At 40.1% G+C, this 22,515-nt stretch overlaps 1 protein-coding gene across 7 annotated transcripts in view; it reads right to left on the bottom strand.

The window, feature by feature from the left end:
- Positions 1–14,456: 14,456 nt before the first annotated feature.
- The window catches only part of SEMA6D (semaphorin 6D), a 94,983-nt gene continuing 86,924 nt past the window's right edge, over positions 14,457–22,515 (bottom strand). For all 7 annotated transcript variants that reach the window (XM_073568447.1, XM_073568445.1, XM_073568446.1 and 4 more), the window contains one exon: positions 14,457–19,960. In XM_073568447.1, coding sequence (XP_073424548.1) covers positions 18,639–19,960 — 1,322 coding nt within the window. In that variant the 3' untranslated portion in view covers positions 14,457–18,638. The remainder of the gene's footprint in view (positions 19,961–22,515) is intronic.

The following is a 22,515-nucleotide window of genomic DNA, read 5'->3' as shown; positions in this document are numbered from 1 at the left end:
TAGGAAGTTATAAGGGCTAAAAGTTGACCAGCAATTTCTCATTTTTGCAACACCATTTTATTTTTACGGACCACGTCACATTTAAAGCCACTTTGAGGGGTCTATATGACAGAAAATACCCAACAGTGACACCATTCTAAAAACTTCACCCCTTAAGGTGCTCAAAACCACATTCAAGAAGTTTATTAACCCTTCAGGTGCGTCACAGACATTTTTTGAATATTTAAAAAAAATGAACATTTTACTTTTTTTCACAAAAAAAATAATTCAGATTCAATTTTTTTTATTTTACCAAGGGTAACAGGAGAAATTGGACTGCAAAAGTTATTGTGCAGTTTGTCCTGAGTACGCTGATACCTGATATGTGGAGGGGAACCACTATTTCGGCGCATGGCAGAGCGCAGAAGGGAAGGAGCGCCGTTTGACTTTTTCAATGCAAAATTGGCTGGAATTCAGATCAGACGCCATGTCACGTTTGGAGAGCCCCTGAAGTACCTAAACAGTGGAAAAGCCCCACAAGTGACCCCATTTTGGAAACTAGACCCCCCAAGGAACTTGTCTAGGTATGTGGTGAGAACTTTAAACCCACAAGGGCTTCACAGAAGTTTATAACGTACAGCGGTACAATTAAAAAATCATATTTTTTCCCAAAAAAATTATCATTTCACCCCCAATTTTTATTTTTCCAAGGGTAACAGGACCCTAAAAGTTATTGTTCAATTTGTTCTGAGTACGCTGATACCCCATATGTGGGTGTAAACGACTACTTGGGCGCATGGCATAGCTCAGAAGGGAAGCAGCGCCATTTGACTTTTTTGTCTGGAATTGAGATCGGACACCATGTCGCGATTGGAAAACCCCTGATGTACCAAAACAGTGGAAACCCCCCACAAATGACACCATTTTGGAAACTAGACCCCCCCAAGGAACTTATCTAGATGTGTGGTGAGAACTTTGAACCCCCAAGGGCTTCACAGAAGTTTATAATGTACAGCCGTACAATTAAAAAAATCATACTTTTTCCACAAAAATGATCTTTCACCCTCAATTCTTATTTTTCCAAGGGTAACAGGACCCTAAAAGTTATTGTGCAATCTGTCCTGAGTACGCTGATACCCCATATGTGGGGGTAAGCCACTATTTGGGCGCATGGCAGAGCTCGGAAGGGAAGCAGCGCCATTTGACGTTTTTGGCTGAAATTGAGATCGGACACCATGTCGCGTTTGGAAAGCCCCTGATGTACCAAAAGAGTGAAATCCCCCAACAAATGACACCATTTTGGAAACTAGACGCCCAAGGAAGTTATCTAGATGTGTGGTGTGAACTTTGAACCCCCGTGCTTCACAGAAGTTTATAACGCCCGGGCGTGAAAATAAAGGGAAGGGAAGTAGTGACGTTTTGGAATGCAGACTTTGATGGAATGGTCTGCGGGTGACATGTTGCTTTTGGAGAGCCCCTGATGTACCTAAACAGTGGAAACCCCACACAAGTGACCCCATTTTGGAAAATAGACCCCCCTAAGGAACTTATCTAGATGTGTGGTGAGCACTTTGAACCCCCCAGTGCTTCACAGAAGTTTATAACGACCGGGCATGAAAATAAAAAAATCGTATTTTTTCAACAAACATGATATTTTAGTCCCCATTTTTTATTTTCCCAAGGGTAACAGGAGAAATTGGACCCCAAAAGTTGTTGTCCAATTTGTCCTGAGTAAGCTGATACCTCATATGTGGGAGAAAACTACTGTATGGACACACGTCGGGGCTCGGAAGGGAAGTAGTGACGTTTTGGAATGCAGACTTTGATGGAATGGTCTGCGGGTGTCATGTGCATTTGGAGAGCCCCTGATGTACCTAAACTATTGAAACTCCCCACAAGTGACCCCATTTTGGAAACTAGACCCCCAAAGAACTTACCTAGATGTGTGGTGAGCACTTTGAACCCCCCAGTGCTTCACAGAAGTTTATAACGCCCGGGCGTGAAAATAAAAAAATCATTTTTTTCCACAAAAATGATATTTTTGCCCCCAATTTTTTATTTTCCTAAGGGTAACAGGAGAAATTGGACCCCAAAAGTTGTTTTGCAATTTGTCCTGAGTAGGCTGATACCCTATATGTGGGGGTAAAACACTGTTTGGGCACATGGCAGAGCTTGGAAGGGATGGAGCACCATTTGACTTTTTCATCGCAGAATTGGCTGGAATTGAGATCAGACGCCATGTTGCATTTGGAGAGCACCTGATGTGCCCAAACAGTGGTAACCCCCAATTATAACTCCAACCCTAACCCCAACACACCCCTAACCCTAATCTCAGCCCTAACCCTAGCCCTAACCCTAATGGGAAAATGGAAATACATTTTCTTTTAATTTTATTATTTTTCCCTAACTAAGGGGGTGATAACAGGGGGTTTGATTTACTATTTATAGCGGGATTTTAATTTTGGCAGCTGTCACACGCTAAAAGACGCTTTTTATTGTAAAAATAGTTTTTGCATCACCACATATTGAGAGCTATAATTTTTCTATATTTTGACCCACCGAGTCATGTGAGGTCTTATTTTTTGCGGGACAAGTTGATGTTTTATTGGTATCATTTTCGGGCAAGTGACATCTTTTGATCGCTTTTTATTCTGATTTTTGGGACGCAGAATGAACAAAAACCAGTGTTTCATCAATATCTTTTGGGGGTGCGTTTACACCGTTCCGCGTGCGGTAAAATTGATAAAGCCGTTCTATTCTTCGGGTCAGTATGGTTACAGCGATACCTCATTTATGTCATTTTTTTATGTTTTGGCGCTTTTATGCAATGAAAACAATTTTATATAAAAAATAATTATTTTTGCATCGCTTTATTCTGCGAGCTATAACTTTTTTATTTTTTTGCTGATGATGCTGTATGGTGGCTCGTTTTTTGCGGGACATGATGACGTTTTCAGCGGTACCATGGATATTTATATGCGTCTTTTTGATCGCGTGTTATTGCACTTTTTGTTTGGCAGTATGATAATAAATCATTATTTTTTGCTTAGTTTTTTATTTTTTTTTTTTAAGGGGTTCGCTAAAGGGGTTAGGCTACTTTCACACTTGCTTTGTTTTGCAGTGCATTTTTCCCGCAAAAAAACGCATACAAATGCTGCGTTTTTTTCAAGCATTTTTATGAGCATGCATGTTTTTTCATGCATGCTCATAAAAATGCTTGAAAAAAACGCAGCATTTGTATGCGTTTGTATGCGTTTTTTTGCGGGGAAAAATGCTTGAAAAAAACGCAGCGTTTTTATGCGTTTGTATGCGTTTTTAGTGTGTTTTTATCGCGTTTGCGTTTTTTTCCAACATTAGTTGGCCCCTCACACTAACCCAAACCATGACTTTACTAACCCTAACCCTAACCCTGACCCTAACCGTGACCCTAACCCTAACCCTTAACCAAACCATACCCTAACCCTGACCCTAACCCTTAACCAAACCATACTAACCCTGACCCTAACCTTTAACCAAACCGTACCCAAACCCTAACTAACCCTAAACCCTAACCCTTAACCAAACCATACTAACCCTACCCCAAACCCTAACCCTAAACCCCCTTAACTAACCCTAACTCTAACCCAAACCCCTAAATTCCATTGTCTAACTAATGGTCAACAAAAAAACGCATGCGCAAAAAACCGCATACATGAGCATGCCAATGCGCACATATGCGCACCCTTAGACTTATAATGGGTGTCTTGCTGTAAAAAAACGCATTGCGCGCGCATGCGTTTTTTTGAGGCAAGTCGGACGCCCAAAAAATGCAACAGGAACGCACACCACAAAAAAACAAATGCGCGTAAAAACGCATACAAACGCATGTGTATGCGCACATAAGCGCATCCCATGCAAAATATAGGGAAAAAAAACGCATGCGTTTTTTAGCGCTAAAACACAGCGCAAAAAAAACGCAAGTGTGAAACCAGCCTTAACTAGTGGGACAGTTTTATAGGGCGGGTCGTTACGGACTTGGCAATACCAAATATGTGCTTTTTTATTGCTTTTTTTTAATTTCCAAAAAATGAATTTATTAGGGAATAATTTTTTTTTTTATTTACTTAGCTATTTTTTAAAAATTATTACCTTTTTTTTTCTTTAACTTTATTACATTGTCCCAAGGGGGACATACCTGTCATGTGACAGATCGCTGATCTGTCACATCACAGATCATTTTGACAGATCAGCGATCTGTCACAGGCACTGCACAGGCTTTCCTCATGCCTGCGCTTTGCAGGCACTGAGGAAGCCAGCTCCCTGCAGGCTCCCAAAGGTCCCTGTCGCCATTTGGATTTGGGGACCTGCACGGATGGAGCCTCCGCAGCAGCGCTGCACATTGCGCTGCTGTGGGGGGCTCAGGGAAGCACAGAGGGAGCCCTCTCCCTTCCGATGCTTCCCTTTAACCCCCGGTACACCGCAATCGTGTTTGATCGCGGTGTGCAAGGAGTTAACGTGTCGGGGGCGGTCCGTGACCGCCCCTGACACATTGTGCCGGGTGTCAGCTGTGATAATCAGCTGACACCCGACCACGATCAGCGGCGCTCACCACGTGGACGCCTCTGATCGCTGTGACGTACTATCCTGTCCCTGGGAATTAAGTCCCAGGGCACATGGACGGGATAGTACGTCACATGACAGAAAGGGGTTAAATAGCACATTTACTTACACACCTCTCAACATCCTATAAGAAATGGGTAATATCCAGTGTCATAGAAATTTTTTTTAAAATCCATAGACATCTCCAGAACTGGGACATATGGGATTAATTATACCTGGGGAAGTGAGAAACTAATTATAACTGGGGAAATTAGAAAGATCTGACGCTTCAACTTCCTTTGAAGTAAGGCCTCCTGACATGAACAGGTAATTACATCAAGGAATTTGATGAGTACCAGCCAAAAAGGCTAGGATTCCTATACTCAGAGAAAGAGAAGTACACTTCTGAGGCAAGAGCTTCCTCTGTTCAAAGGAGTTATTTTCAGTCTTTCTGAAGCCAGTGGTCAGTGATGAATATTTGGGGTTTTCATTAAACAAAATTCTATGGGAGACATATTTTCGGCATTGTAGTGAAGTGACAAACATAACGCATTCACGCACATCATCGTAATGCCAATATAACACCTCTAACTTAATATCTGACAGACCTCTTGCTTTGTAAAGCGTACCCCTGAAGCCATATGCTACCTGTAACGGGAGTAGAATCTTCCTGTATAAATGATTGGGGGTGGTAGCTAGTATCTTCTTTTGTTATTCTGGAGTTGGCAGTGATCGTATTGGGGTGCATATATATATATATATATATATTTCATGCTTTGGAATCAGAGGTGTATATACTATAGGCTTAAAACGAGTTCCCCAATAACTGGCCTAGTAGTAGAAACAGCCACAGCCTCATCCATCACTCTTCAGTCAATTGTGTAATTGTCCTGACGATTGGAGGCAGTGGCGTTGCGTCCCCTGACAAACTGGTGGCAGCGGTGGGATCCACGTGATCTCTCCGGTGTTCTTTGTGACATCCAGTTTGACTACATAGGACCATCCACCATTCTTTTGTAGCTTGGGCTTGCAATGTCAAAATGTCAGGAAAGACACTCTCCGTAGTCCCAGCAATACCCCGTTGATTTTGAATTCCAGTTAGCCTCCTAACCTGCAATAAGAGTTCACAGATTTTATGGCCCTTAGTGCAACGTTACCGTAATTATGTGAATTATTCCAGACTTATATTATTATATTATTATATAAGGTTATATTACTAATATTATATTTTTACTTACATCCAATATACTGTCTAATCCACTCTAGTGCCTTATTAACGATACATTTTTATGACTATACTTCTTTGTAACTCTACTGGCTTATCGGCTTTATTCACTACTCTAATAACTTTCCATCTTTATTACTATACTGCTTTATTCACCATACATTGTTGGTTTCTATTAGGAAAAGCAGAGTCTATAGGGAACATTTGGGTCTGACGTTGTGTTGTCATCTGTTACCATGACTAGAATTCTCAATGCACTAGCTATTATTAACTCTTTGTGTAATTATTTTCCAAATTGAAAAGGTACCCATCAGTAAGAATTTCTCTAAGAAACCTGAAGTACTCCAGAAAAGTGTAACATATTTCCAAGAATAGATTTTTTTTTCTTGGCCCCCATTGTGCCAAAAATCTTTCGTGTACTGACAGTATATGCAATTTAGACTTGCAAGTGCACTGGTGGATACTTCAGTGTACGTGTGGTCTTCAGCTTGTTTGCTTCTCCCCGCCAATGCACCCACCCGGTTTCTTGATTGACGATAGTGAGAGTGGGTCTGCTGCACGATGTCACCTTGCTCCCTACTGTAGATGAAGAATCAAGGGGGCGCCAGCAGGAGGAGCAGAGGACTGCAAATACACTGATAGGACCACCAGTGCACTTGTCGGCCTAATTTGCATATGAATAAAACACGAATTTCGGCACAATGGTCCGCCGGATGACGGAATTGGTATCCTTTGACAGGTTACCCTTCCCTGTTCTTTGATGCCTTAGGTTTCCCAGGTACGTTCTTACTAACTAGATGACTGTAACAATATAGACCCTAAAATGTTATTATCACACACCTAGTGATCAACTTTGACAAAATTTGTTCTGCACCCTAAAATTGTGCCTATTTATAATTGAATCGCTATTTAACCAGCTAAGTTGAAGTTATTACTGCAAATGAATATGACTTAAAAGAGAAACACATCTAACTCCTGGGACCCAGTTCTGACAATAAAACCTCCACAGTGTGAAACCCACGGGCTTAACAAGTTAAGTTTCTCTACCTTCAAATTACTGCGTGAGAGAAGCCTTAAGGAAAGGGATTAATTACTAATTCTAATGTATTCACTTTTCGGTTACAATGGAGTTAGAACTACAGCGCTGTCTTTATTGTAAACCGCTGTTCCCCATGATACAGAACAATGTATTAGGAAAATAACTCTCCCAAGGATTCCTACTAAGCCACACAAGGTTTTCTTATAATGTGAAATCATTATTGAAGAAGTGACGACTGAGAAGAATTAATGTCACCAATTGCTAAAATGGGCATTTTTCCAACGAAAAATCAAGCTAAGTAAAGCTGTCAGGGCATTATTTTATGTTATTGTCGTTTCCAAAAACTAGCAGGGGCGGAAGAGGTTAATTCATCTCCAATATAACAACTTTCGTGGCACAAATCTCGGTCTCTTCCCTCTGTAGATTTATTCAAAACAATTCTTTCCTTTTCTATTCATCTGCTTTTTAAAGATTGACAATTAACTCCCCGGGGTTCCCTATTCAGTAGGAAAAAACCTCCTTAATCAAGCGCTGCTTACCTTCTGCCGAACGTGATCCCCCTGGGCAGGTGCCACTCCACAGTTCCTGTGTGACTCGCAACTCGCATTCCCCATCAATTATAGTGAGCGGCTTCTTTTTCTTGTCTCACCCCACATTCCAGCTGGGGCACTTTCCTTTTTAACAGCATCTCAAAAGTGTTTTTTTTTGTAATGTTGTAAGACCTCAATAGCTGGTTTTCTACAAGTAGTCTTCACAAAGCCATGTAATAGGTGGGCAGAATACATGTATATTAGGCACATCCATGGCTGCGTGATGGAAATAAACCTTACTTTCTTATTTGGGTTTTTTTTAATCTTTTTTAAAAACCTAAAAAGCTAATTGTGTTTTATTTACTACATGTTAGCGTCTGCTTTATTTTTTAGGCTTGGGCGATATGGTGACACTTGTCCCATAGCATAAAAATCGCAATGTCATATTGCACCAAAATGTTGTCAATGGGGTTGCATGGTAACTTACGCTCCTCGTAATTAATCCAGGCCAGTTGGATTTATGATTGTAGGTCATGGGTGACTTTGGCTTATGGCAGTCAAATCGCAGATCTAAAATAGCTATATGCCCAATTCACAGACAAGTCACGAGGGCTGGAAAATAAAGGGACGTTGGGACTTTAGAAACTAGGTCTGGGTTCAGACGACTTTATGGAAAATCTCCCTTTTTTCATCCACAAAAAATGGATGATTTGTCTTCCATATTGTCATCAGTTTGCCCTTCATTCATCCGTTATTACACATCAATAATTAAAATAACTTCAGTCAAATACAATTATCTATATTATAGGGGTTGTACAGGTTTGGCACGAAAGTCTGTAGTCACTATATGACTGCAGACTAGTGAATCCTCACATCGTGCACAGCCTGCGCTGACAGGATTCTCTGGTGCCGGCGGACATGTGACTGAAAGTATGCAATATGCATGTTTGCGTCCACAATCCAACTAGACGTCCAAGGCCTCGCTCACTTATATTGAGCTAGGCCGTGCATGTCTAGTCGGAATGTGGCTGGAAGTATACATAACGCCTACTTGCGGTCACATGAACAACCGCTGCCAGTGATGGCACAAGAGATTCCTGACAGCGTGCTGTGCATGTGAGGATACACAGTCTAAAGTCCCAGAGTGACTGCAGACTTTTTTTGCCAAACCTGAACATCCCCCTTTAACAATTACAACGGATTCATAGATAAATGCCATTTGGATGATATCCTTATGGCATCCGTGCGAGTCTAATCTGAAGAGACCAAACTAGTGCATACTAGACATTTGGACTACCCCATTTATTTGCATTGGTCCATGTGTTGTCCAGATTTGGCACATAGACAGCATAGACGTTCCAAAGATATATTAATAGGAAATTTAAATTGTGCGCCCCATCGGGGACAGTGATGACGAGATTTCCGATTTTACAACTCTCCATCCAACCCAACCTGTTTATTGCAAGGGCTTATTTTGTCATTGATTATTTGGCCGTCTCAGGAGCATAACTATAGAAATGCCAATATCATTATAGACCTGTGATAAATGGTGACACTGTTGGGAGATTTTGAATTAAGACCCACAATTGTCAAGCTAGATAGCTTGGCTGTCTTCACCTGTAGATAAAGCAATGTCGCCTACATTCATAAGGGCTTCCAGGATTAATATATGGATGGCTTATTCTTAGTGACTAGGATCATACCAGCATATTTTCTGTCATCAGAGAGAATCGGGCCAATTATGCTAATCACACTCTGATTAAACTCTGATTATAAGAGGTTACAAGAATGTGATCCAATTTCCTAAGATGAGATGTGAAAAAAAATCTCCCATCTAATCCATTCTGTCAGTGCTTGAAAATCAGACCACATGTGAGTGTGGTCCGATGTTTTCCACGGACTCACTGACATGCATGGCTGAGGGCGATCCGAATATTGGATGCAAATTATATATACTGTTATTTTTTGCTATGCTGGACTTGGTCTGAAGAAAAAATTGAACATGTGCAGCATGTCCCCAAAAAATATAACATATTTTGATCGCACTCGGGCAAGAAATACGGTTGTCTGCATGAGCCCTTAGGTTGTGCAGATGACTGTCCTCAATATTAAGTCGAAGGGGGTTTGAAAACAAGTGCCCCCTAGTAATTAGTGTTCACAGCTCCCGAAAGAACTGGATATCTAGTGTTAAGAGCCAGAACAGCATGTCTCTGTACATTATCTAGTGGTTGTTCTTGGAGACTGCAGATCCTATACAAGTGAATGGGAGCTGAGGTACAGTAACCAAGAATGGCCATTTTGCAGTAAACAGAGAATGACCATATGATGAAGTATTCACTTGATAACAGCTAATGACTGGTGGGCAGGATCGGCATTCCCTGTCCTAAGGATAAAGGGCATGTCACACTAAGAGATATCGCTAGCAATATCGCTATAACTAGTGACGTTATAGCGATATTGCTAGCGATATCTCTGTGTGTGATACTTACCTACGACCCGCTCCCCCGCTGGTTATCGCTGATCGCGCGAGAACGCCCAGGACTGTTTCTCGTCGTCAGCTTCCTGCGGCGCTTCCTGCTGTGAGGACGAGCGACGCGTGGAGCCGGGCGGGAGGACGCAGGATCGCCGCGTCTGACAGGTAAGTAACGACCCCCGTCCCCAGCGATGTCGCTAGTGAGATCTGCCTATGTGGCAGCTCACTAGCGACCACTTAGCGATGTACCAGCGATCCTGACCGCGTCATATCGCTGGTACATCGCTAAGTGTGACAGTACCTTAAGGATCCCACATCTCTCAGACATTTATGGTACAGCCTGTGCATATGCACTAATCTTTCATTTGGCATTAACCCCTTTATGTTCCAACCGTGACATTACATACTTTGAACGCTTAGGTTACAGTGGAGACTTTGCTGAATTCTACAGGGAACTATTTTCCATTCCTGTACCTAATTGAGAGGATTCAATCGATTCATCGAGAAGCACAAACTGTAGAATGTGCCGAGGAGAAGAGCGCTGTATAAGCAGAAAGCAATGACAGCCTATAAATAGTGCAGCCTATGTAACATTTAAGAGACTGCAGGCCAATAATGCGGATGAATCATTTAACCCCTATTCCCGAGTATGTGTCACCACTCTCAGTAAATAGGGATGTTGTGCATTAGCAGCTGTGAATGGCAGGGTGAGTTAGAGGTTCCCTGGTAACACCAGTTTGATGGATCGCTACCTCTTTCTGAACATCTGCTCCTCTCCTCCTCGATGACAGGTTTTACCTGCAGGCAGCTGAAAATATAAAGTCACGATACAACCCGTAGCTGAGTGACAGTGCAAAAGTACTTGAAGGCCATCCTTACTGCTGTGTGTGAAGCTGCGCCGGCTCAATGTTCCGCAGTGCTCATATCGGACCGCCGTATTCTCTGTCATGTTTCTTACAGAACGAATGACAAAAGGGAAGAAAAAAAACTGTTCAAAGTGAACTGATCCTTTTGCCTTTGTCCTGATGCTAGTGTTGTCTTTGTCGCATACAGCGAACATAATCGTAGTTATGACACACAATACCGGAATGCGCAGGGTTCTTCAACCACAGCAGTGTGCTTAACGGAGAGCCTCCAGCTAATTATGTTCTAGTTGCCTGAGCCTAGTGATGTATGATACCAAGTTGCAAATTAGATATTTATGACTTTAATAAAATCCGCCGAAAATCCACATATTGACGTTTATATGGGCCATGCAAATGGAATTAAATGAACGCTAATGTATCTTAGCATTGCATTAAGAAAACGATTTATAAAAATAACACTAAACTGGCAGTAAAACTCTAAGAAACTAATAGGATAAAGAAATTGGTGGGAATTTACTAAGACAAGGCTTTCATTTGCCAGTCTTTGACCAAAGGGTAGATTTCATCTATAATTTACGTAATTTTATGACGTAAATTATAATAAATCTTCTGAGTAGTGGCTTGTTACTCCCTCCCGTGATAATCCTCAGCCACTTTTTAGAAAACTAGCAAGAGCATTGTAAAACTGAAGAAGCTGCAACTTTAATGCGCAAAACAGACGTGCGCCAATATCTGCAATTTTGTTAAGTCAAAAAACTGCAGCAAATAGTTGGATCAATTCCCGCCACTGAGCATTGTTTCATACAGCACTAGACAAGCGGGTGTAATACTGACACAGATAAAGCAGAAGAAAGCTGGCCATTTCAGCCAACTCGCCCATACAGGAGCACTCAGTCAGCTAAGCGCTTCTGTGATCTCTATGGGAAAGCCATCGACAGACAAGTTGGTTGGCAGCTTATTTAAGGGAAAAAAATGCAAGTCTGAAATAAGTGAGATCGAGATCTCTCCCAACCATCAGTTGGCCAATGCCCCCGTACACATTAGAAGACTAAACAGTCATCTCAGCTGTCTCTTCCATACACAGGAGCACTCACCCAGTGCTCTCTATGAGCAACCCATTTACTGAGTGCAATCAGCAGTCTGAAATCAGCACGATCTAGATTTCTCCCAACCATCTGTTGGCCAATGCCCCCATACACATCAGAAGGCTACAGTCATCTAAGCTGTCTCTTCTATGCACAGGAGCTCTCACCCAGGCCAAGCGCTCTTATGTTCTCTATGAGAAACCTGGCGACTGACTGCAATCAGCAGTTTGAATCAAGATTTCTCCCATCAGTGCTCACATACACCTTAGACCATTGGTTTAACCTGTCAATATTGCTGGTTCAGCCGACATAATCTTCATGTTTATTAGGACCTTCTTTAAGACCTCATTCATGCATCCATGTATTACAGAAGAGTTCTGTTTTTTCACAGATAGAACATGAACTTATTATAATCTATGGAGCTGTTCACGTCTGTATTCTTTTGCAGAATGTGTGTTGGGAACATGTCCAATCTTCACACTAGTCTTGAAGGTGGGGGGTGGCACAATTTATTGCTGTTTATTTATTAAGAGGCCAACGCCTTTAAATGAATAGCGTCTGTCAAATACTGGACACCTCCATGCGCCACACCAGAAACTCCAAAAGTTGCAAAATTTTAATGCAGCTTCAACTTGCTCCAATGCTTTGCGACTTTTCAAAGCTTTTTATGCTAGAATTCTTGATGAATCGGGCCCTATGGAGTCCGCGAACCAGAAAAGATATTCATGTGTGAATGACGCCTAAGAGCTTTTACATTTTACATTTGGTGCATACACCTCAGAAATTTTATGGAATATAGGATACATAAATAACAGACCCAAAGTTTGTCACTGTACGCCATACATTGGCATACATTATTCATTATATGTTACCATAAAAAGACTACTGATATTGGCCTGCCTGTGGATGCCAAAGAGACACTCTTTTGCTATTCTTCACATTTAAACTGCTTTATCAGAGTGTGAACATGATAAATCTTAGTTTATGTAGACATAAAATTAGTTAAAGGAAAATGTGTCATTTCATAATCTCTAGAATTTCAAGAACAAATAGTATTCAGTGTATAGCAATAGTATTTAAGGTAATTTAGACATCACTTTTTCCCGCACGAGTTGTGATTTTCACGGATAGAACTTGTACATATTGTGGTCTATGGTGAAGGTCTGTGTATTTTTGTGGATGGAGCAGTCTGCACAAAATCAAGTAGACTTGTTCGACTTTAATTCTAGTCTTGGATAAACCTTGGCAATGCAAGTCTATGGGTCGGTGAAAAAAAACTTGGATTCCAGCAGTTTTGCACAGGTGTCTGTTAAACTTTTCCTCTGACTGTTACACTCATAGTTTAGGCTTACAAATACTGAGGTATAAAACTCACTAAATGGCCTTATTATAGTACAGGACTTTGGAGTATTAGGCCATGTGCACACATTCAGCATTTGGTGAGTTTTTTACCTCAGTATCTGTAAGCCTAAACTATGAGTGTAACAGTCAGAGGAAAAGTTTAACAGACACCTGTGCAAAACTGCTGGATTGCCAGGAGGGGAACAATCAGAGGAAAAGTATAATAGAAACACGTCACCACTTCTGTATTTATCACCCACTCCTGGTTTTGGCTTACAGATACTGAGGTTGAAATACTCACCAAATGCTCAATGTGTGCTTGTGGCCTAACCGCCCAAAGTCCGTGTTGCGCGTTTCACTTAGGTAGGCAGCGACTTGCTCCTACTGCTAAACTTACCTTCTTCAGTATGGGAGCGAGTGTCAAATGAGCTTACAGGACACAATGAAGATGGTAACTTAGGCAAACAAGCAGAATGCTGCAGTTTCGTGCAGCCCACAACACAGATCTTGGGTGGTCGGTACAGCAGGGTACAGTAAAAATTTGTAATAACTCCAGTAAGGATTGAAGCCAATATTTTTTAGGAAGATAGCTATATTTCATAACCAATTCAAAAAACGACCTGTCACTTGCCATAAATATGCAATTGTTAAAACTAGTGTAAAAGCCATAATTGCCTTGATCCGGTTTTGTTTTTATTGGCAAGACTACGTACATTTCCATGGCATATATGCTAGGAGAGCACACTGAACATGGCGTGAACAGAGCCTTACAAACAGGCTCTGTTCACATGTCTGAGGTTTTGTTGCAACTTTAATCAGTTGGTTTTGCAAAAACTGCAGCAAGACCTCAATATTAGTACCGCTGCCTTGGGGTCCTGGGTTCAAATCCCACCAAGGAAACATCTGCAGTGAGTTTTATATGTTCTCCAAGTGTTTGTGTGGGTTTCCTTCGGGTTCTCTGGTTTTCTCCCACAGGCCAAAGACATACTGATAGGGAATTTAGATTGTGGAATATGATGGTGCAATATAGGTACGGTAAGTAAAATAAATACATAATAGTTCATTTCCTTTATGTCACGGCTTCCATTCATTAGATCCCAAACGTTGTGATAAAGGGCGCTGCAAGCACTTAACCCTACACTGCAAGCTGTTCATGCACAGAGCGCAATGATCACAGTTCATCAGTAACATTTATAGCCTTGACCATGCTTCCTCTTCATGCAGTAACAATCATGTAAATAATCCTGTATATGTCATTAGTTTAGTGATTGCCTTTCTTCTACGTACATCCTTTTTCTCTTTCTTTTTTCAAAGTATATAAATTAATTAAGGCCCAAATGTTTTTAATTTCACTTGAGTATTTTATTTTAACTTTACATGCGGTGTTAAAAACCCAAAAGTACAGAATTATTTACACATTCACAATACAACTTTACAAGATATCTACACTTTAAAGTACTCTACAGAACAGGATAGAGCAACTTATTTCAAAGGTTACTTTTATATGCTGGACGAATATAAAAAAAAAAAAAAAGATACAATCTGCTTTTACCTTTTGCACAAATGGATAAAGCACTTTTTTTTTTTAATTAAATTAATTTCTTTTAGCCTAGATTGAATGTTAGAAACATCAACAGAAATACTGATCTCACGTTACGATCTACGAGGCAGTACAATGTTATCCAGGTTAACAGTTTGTGGTTTGGCTTTTCCAGTCTCTAGTGCTCACACCACAATCTTACACATGAAAACACATCAGCATTTTCACTTAAGGAAATGAGTGACGATGTAGACATAGATTGCATAACTGGTATTAATTAAAATAAAATATTGCCCCAAATCTAAAAATTAGAGTTCTCAGCTTTGGCCACAAGAAACACAGTTTGACATTTTTTTTTTTAATAGATACATTTTAAGAGAACAAAAATAGTGAGAAAGAAATCGGTTTCCCTTCTGGTTTAAAAAATAGAGTCTTGTTAGACGTGATTTAGTTGTAGGATCCTTTGTGTAACGCCAAATATGAATGCACTCTCTGCCTTTAGAACAGTCTGTGTATGCGCAATAAACCTTATGGTTAAGTGCATCTTTACAAGTTAAAAAAGACATCAGTCACAGAGAGCTACTCGATAGAGTTGCATTAGCAGAGTTGTAATCTCTTCATTAGGTTTAATCTCTTATCATTCTGGAGCAGATCTGAATATATGGTGTCCTACATTAAGGTCAATTGGGCTTTTTCCCAAATGTTTCTGACACTCAGAAAATATAGTGTGCTATACAGAAGACACTTGACATACTATCATAATTTGTATTTTCATGAATAAGGCACAAAATGCACAGATTCAGGTAACCTCACATATATTTACAGAACATTGTCATTGCCGGCATGACCCATAAAACCACTCATACATGAAATACACATACTGTCATTGCACTACTGCTACATTTCCTATTGTATTTTGGGCAGTGGTGGCCATGCTCTATGACTTAACCTTGCTGCCATGATTAATTCAATCACACCTCAAACATCAGTTATTTGAGAAATGGTGCTGCTGAAGTTTCTTAATTTAAACTGAGTACCACTTCCAATTAATTTGTCTCCATTGATTCTGGAACAATTTTTCTTTTTCTTCTGAGGTCCTCGGTTACAAAGTTATGATCCCAGTAAATTTTCCTGTGGATGCAGCTGTTTTGTTAACCAGTGTCAGAGACAAGAAACAAATGGCCACAGAGAAGTTCAGGGTATCCTGATAGTGAAGGGCAAATTTGCACCGTTAGATATGGGGGAGGAGGGGAGACATAACTTTGGTTCAGATGAAAAGGAGAAACTGTTCCAGAATCAGTGGAGTACACCAATTGGAGGTGGCACTCTTATTTATGGCTCTAATATAAAAAAAAATCCAGTGAAAGGTCCTCTTTATGTAATTATATATATTACTTAGGGTGAAGTTTTGCTTAAATTAAGGACCAGGATGTATATAAAGTGCCTTCTCAGTACTTAAGGCATTACATAATTTCTTTGACTTCTTACAGTCAATGCTTCTTCTAAAAATCTAATTATGTAGCAACATGAGCACCATAACGGATGTACAGTAGGTTGACTAGTGTTGAACTACCTCCATTTTGAAAGCTAAGACTGAGCATACATATAACATAGTTGACTCAACCAGCCCCTTGTAGACATATTTAGGGTAAGCTCAGCCAAGTGTGTTCTCAAAAGGGAAGGGTTAGAAAAGCGACTGGCATATATCTGTGGTGGTGGCTTTTTTCCTTGGGAACAGAAGGATGGGGCATGTTGAAATTCAACTATTCTATTCTTCTCTTAACCGGGGAGAATCAGGAGGCTTCATACACATTAGATGGTCATCTGGTCCTAAAGAAATTTCAGCAGGTTTGGACAACTTTAACGTATATGGTCAGCTTAAGTATAATTTGAAATTTATAGTCACATATGAGTTTTAGAAGACCATGCTACTTTGATGCCATGCATTTACTCTGGAGAAACAAGGTGTTGCAAGATGGAGGTGTATTTCACTTATTAAACCCCAGATCGACCTTTCAGGTGATGGATAGGTCTTTCTAATGTCATGGTTGGCAGGTAGTGGGATGGTGGGCAGTGCTTGACAGGACGATTTTTACACAACATTATAATTAACCATATCTGGTTGCTCCAGATCCGGGCCAGGGATCTGAAAGGCAAAGCAGTCCAGCACCACCTAAGTGGTTTGCCACTGCATAAACGAGATCTTTAGGATAAACATCATTATTGAAAACAACCTCTTGAAAGGACCTTTCAACCTGAAATGAAATTGGCTATAAAAGAGCATCAATCGACATGATTCATTAGTGAAACATGTGAAATAAGGCTGTGGTTGGGTGGAGATACTCTTTCTTTCGGTACATTTTACTTCCCCTACCTCCGTTTTCTACTGAACATCCTCTGCTGAACAATGAGTGCATACAATGTAAACTCTTGCATAGATATTTATAACCGTTACCAGTTTCTGTCCTGTACGGGGTGAGTTGACAAAGGTTAACGTTAGCTCATTGAAATTTCTTCTACAGATAGGAAACACTGCTAGAAAACTATAGATCACACATTTTTAGTGTTTGATTAGTATTACTCTTCCTTGATGGCTGGTAACATATATACATACACAAACATTTTTCCCTCATAATGTCTAGCTGCGTAGCTTATTTCTGAAGACTACAGAATGAAGTATGGATATATCTTGGCTTCACTGTGGGATCCAGGTGTTGTAATGCGATTAGACAACACAACAGTGGATTCTCACACCAAACGTGAACGGAGAGAACGCAACTTATATGTAATTACAGATTGCTGCAGTAATGATTGCAAATGTCACATGGACAAAAAACATAACAAGTTTCATTTAGGATCCATTTACCTTCTGATGTCACCATTACACTGTCCTCAATGTCCTTCATTCTGTGTTCAGCCTTTTTAAGCACAACTCAAGATAAGTTGTCACTGTTACGCATAAGGTGCCCTGGCATATGAACCTTACAACATTGCACGCCATTGTATAGTGTCATATTAGGAGGCCTGCAATTCTTTTACAGAAGCTTTATTAATAAGTATCCTTTTCTAGTACTAGCCATTGTGATCTTTCTTCCACACCTCTTAAAACATATGGTCTTAATTCACAGTAGCCCAACTGATACCAAGAAGGAACAAAGCTTGAACATAAATTCTTCCCATGATATCCAGTGAATTATACAATATTATCTAAATAGCAGCATTACAGTTCTAGGAAATCTTTACATTCTTGCACGAGGTACCATGTTCAGCCAAGTTAATTATCTGGAAGGCAAGGAGGGGAGATGACTGGTGCCCTCAGTTGCGCAACCAGCAGAACACTTGTGGAAGGAAATCAACTGTTTGTTCAGACATGCTCAATGTAAACAGTTCAATAGTATAGAAATCGCAAGGAGAATCCTTAACGTGCACGTGTGCTTGTGTGTATGGAACAGTTATGCACACACACATGAAACACACACACCAAAACCATTTGTGGCATACCTTATGATGCCACTGAAGACTGAGGATATGTTTCAGGCTTGAGACAACAGAAATGTTGCACACTTTTACTAACTGGGACAACTTTTGTGACACTTGTGCAAGAGGCAAGGTGAATGCATACATATTAATATGTTCACATTTAATGGGATGGCTACACACAGCGGCAGTTTAAAATGAAATCCCGTTTTTTTCAAGTATATTTTTAAAACTTGGTACTGTATCAGTAACGAAAGTAGCTCCCACTGTGCTACATGTCCACATTTCTCCAACAAAAGAAGCAAAATGACCAGCACTTTCCTTTGCTTTGTTCCTATCCAGCTTGTTCTGAAGTTCCTGTGTTTGGCACAACTCGATGTTGCCAAACTAATGACAGCTTCTTTGGCCACATCGGGACTGATTCGGCAAGCATGTCTCTGCCTAAAAGGTCCTTAATAACACTATGCCGTATAACCATACACTTTTTATCCAAAGGTAATAGATCTCAGTAGCTATATTTGTTTAGCTGTCTAACTGTGTTTTGCTGAGCAAATGAGGGTTTTGGAGGCACATCCGGTTTTATAGATGGTGTCCTCTTTATTCCCATACGAGGGAGAGTTCCGTGTCCCGTGTAACTGCTTTGCCGTGACAATGAAGTCTGTTGATGTACAATAACAGGGGTTCCTTGCATGTAGTCCATCCTTGGGTTAGGACTTGGAGGCATATAACCACCTCTATTAACACTGGACTGTCTTGAAATTAAAACACCATTTGGTGAGTTCATAGTTTTAGGCATTGCTGATATAGAATGCCTTTGTGAAGAGTTTTTATGATAACTTCTCTGTGATTCTAGAGATGCAATTTGCCCACTTGGGGTGGAAGGCACATCCACTCTTTTTGTTGGGCTATTTCGTGTAAGAGTTGAGGTGGGGGAGTACAAGGATGCTTCCCTGTTTGGAACTTTAGGTGGTATTTCAGACATATTGCCCATTGTATCAAGCATTAAAGTTTGATGTGGAGGCTGATGGGAATTTGGATGAGCCACTTGAATATCTGCCATCATAGCTTTGGGATTTCCTTGGGATTCATTGAGATGTTTTAAGAAGTCATTCAATGTGTTTCTAGAATCCACAGCACGACGATCTCTTTTACTAGGCTGTTTTACCAAAGAGTGCTCAATATTGTGGAGTTTTTTATCCGATTTGTGCGCATTTGAATTAGAAAATGATGTATTATAATCATGTGTGGCATTTGGAAGTACAACTGCACTTGGGATTTGTCCGTGAGCTAAGGGTGAGTGGGGAGGTGGACTGGAAGGAAAAAACTGTGGACTTTTTAGAGGAATTTCTTTACGTGAAATGTTTAGGTTGTTTTGTGCCTTTTCCCACTGGTTTTTAATGGGCTGTAAGCTCTTTTGCTGAAGAACTGGAGTAGATTCCGGAGTAGGAAGTGCAGCTATTTCTGGTGGTTGTCCTTGACTGTCCATCAAAATGGATTTGGTGTCCCCAGTGGGTGGCAAATCCTTCCTACTAGTCAAAATATTGGTATAATGTTTAGGTGAATCAATGCTTTGCTGATATTCTTTAACTGGGCTGTCAAACAAGCCATTCAATTTGGCAAAACTTCCACTGGAGTCTGTACAGGATTGTGCAGACTCTGCATCTTTGTGCATCTTTCTGGATTTCCGTGTAAACATCTCCCGATAACAGTAGACAACCACTCCTGCTATAAACGCTCCAAGAACAAATGCAGCGAGGACACAAGTGATCAGAACATTCATGTGGACCATTTGGTTAGATTCTCCTGACTGTACTTCCCATCTTACACCTGTTAAAATAAATAGATGTCAAGTTTTAGGAAATATCTCCACAATTTACATCAAATCAACAGTCTTCACACTGGTGGCAGCTCATTAAATGTGTTTATCTTAATCGAATCATTTGCATTCTGTTCTCATTTTCTTTGCTATCAGTCTTTGTGTCAATCAGGATAGAAAACAAATTGGAAAGGGTAAATGATGAAGCTGGAAATAAAATAGACTGACAGCTACAACAGACTTAGTGGCAATGTTGTTTGTGCTTGGTATGGAGTATACAATGTCAGGTAACAGTCTGTATAATGGGAAACTGAAAATGTCAAGTGTGATTTAAAGGGTTTTTTGCAAAACCATAAATAGGAAATATTGCAAAATGCTTGAAAAACTAGCAATTTTGCAGTTGACTTGTTGTTACAAAATCCTCTCCGTTTTTAAGAATGCATTAATTCATGATTGTATAACTTTACTACTTGTCTATCAGTGTTAGCCAATCTCCTAGCCAAGGAGCACACGGCCTACAAGCTGTTTGCTATAGAGCTTGTTTGCACAGCTATGAAGCTGGTGGAATTGCAGGATCTGACCAGGTTCATTTTTCCTACACTCTTCTGATGATGCAAAGACAAAACATGCACTGCTTGCAGGGTTAGAGAGCGCACAGTTCGGGAAAGCAGCATGACTATACCGCTGGTCAGCACCGTCAATCATCAGGAGCCTACTGTCTGCCGGTATACAGGAAGCATAGAAGTTTTATTCCCATAGTACAAAATAAGGTGCAAGCCTTATCACTTTTCCTGAGTATTCAAAAGGCTATTATAAACAATGTCTCAAATAAACCATGGAAATTTGGATAGGGTGTACATAGGCTGCCATTGTTAGCTGCACAGGTCCTGCTTACAGAAGACGATGTTCTGCTGAGAACGATGATATTTTATGCAGCTCAAAAAATCATTTCACCGGATGAATGAGTGTCTTGCTCATTTGTCGGATGATGGGCAGCCTGTTTAGATTTAAAAGGTCCTAGGAACGCTTGTTCATGATAATCTTGCAGTGTACATGGACCTCAAATCTGTACTTCTAGTCACATTTACTTATGCTAATGAGATTTTAGCTGCTGTGATATGATTACACAGAGTCAAAGCTGAAAAAGCAAAGCACGACCACTTAATAAGGCTGATGGAAAGTCAAGCAGAAAATCAGAAGGAAACAGGAAGGTTATTACCATAAGTGGACACACACTCAGTTTTTGACTTCTTTACAGAAATGCAACAATACCTAAAATTATGGTACAACCAAGTATTCTTGTTCAGTCCCTTCCAATGCAGCCAATTTAATTCATTATAATATTTTACAGTGAATTTAGGATTGCCCTTGGAATACATATCAGCATTAATACATTTAGTCATTTTATGGTCTATAATTTTTCGATAGTTTCATGCCATTCCCTCTGTAGTGTATGTATTACTGATGTCATTCTGATCTACAGCAAAATGAAGTCGATCGTGATTTGTGGTAAAATTGCTGCATTACTAAGTCACAAGGATAAAAAAGCTGCTACTACAAATGACATTTAATGTCCCATCAAGTAAGTGACTGAATGTATCTACCTATACCATAAATAACTATAAGAAAACCACTACAAATTAGAAAGTAGCCTACCAGGTCCGTGTTGAGATTTTAGCCCACTCTTATTTGAAGAACTGTTTTAATTAGGATGCACTTCCAACGTTCATGTATGAACTCTCCATAGTCCTTCTCTGAAGTTCTATTGAGTCCATTTGGACAAATTTTAATTCTCTTTAAGCATTCAGACCTAGACTTGTTCATGAACATTGGATTATTTAATAGCATAAAGTAATCAAACTTCTTACAGGCTGGTTTTCCTACTGTGGAATAATGTATTCATGGAATTAAAGAAGCACTCACATCAAAGCTTTTATCCTCTTAATATATCATATTATATAGCACTGTGTACTTACAATTGATTATTTTGCTTTTCTACCCAGTGAATTCTTCTCTTTTCTCTCCTCTATGTAGAAACAGGAAGTCTCTTTTCCCTGCATTTATCATTCCTCTCTTCACCTCCTAACCCAGCTGCTCCCTCTTCCCATTTTCAGGGACTTTTGCAGGTACTCATGACTCATACAGGGAAAATTGACCTCCTATTTCTACATACAGCTTAGAAAGATTCAGCTAGTCAAATTTTAATCAAGTGATGTCAGAGACCAAATGGAAAAGAGAAGAATTAGCCGGGTAGAACGGCAAAATGAGCAATTGTAAGTACACAATGCCATATGATATGATGACTGCAATATAGTAAGATGTTACATATTTTGATGGGAGTGGTTATTTAAGCATTTATTTTATGCAAGATAACTTGTGCGAACATTATGTAATGGTTCAACATACAGTAAGTTTCTGGCTTGGTCAAGTAAGTGAAAGACTGATATCAAATTATCGATAGAATTTGGTAGTAATATTGGAGATGAAAATATTGTACAGTATCAGGAAACGCTTAGGGACACTTTTCCACATGGGTGGCATAGGTAATAAGATAAGAAAATATATA

Source organism: Dendrobates tinctorius, unplaced genomic scaffold (assembly GCF_039654945.1).
Source record: "Dendrobates tinctorius isolate UK_male_01 unplaced genomic scaffold, ASM3965494v1 ptg000022l, whole genome shotgun sequence".
In the NCBI taxonomy this organism is placed as follows: Eukaryota; Metazoa; Chordata; class Amphibia; order Anura; family Dendrobatidae; genus Dendrobates; species Dendrobates tinctorius.
Note: the sequence above shows the minus strand (reverse complement) of the source record. Positions and strands in the feature narration are given on the sequence as shown.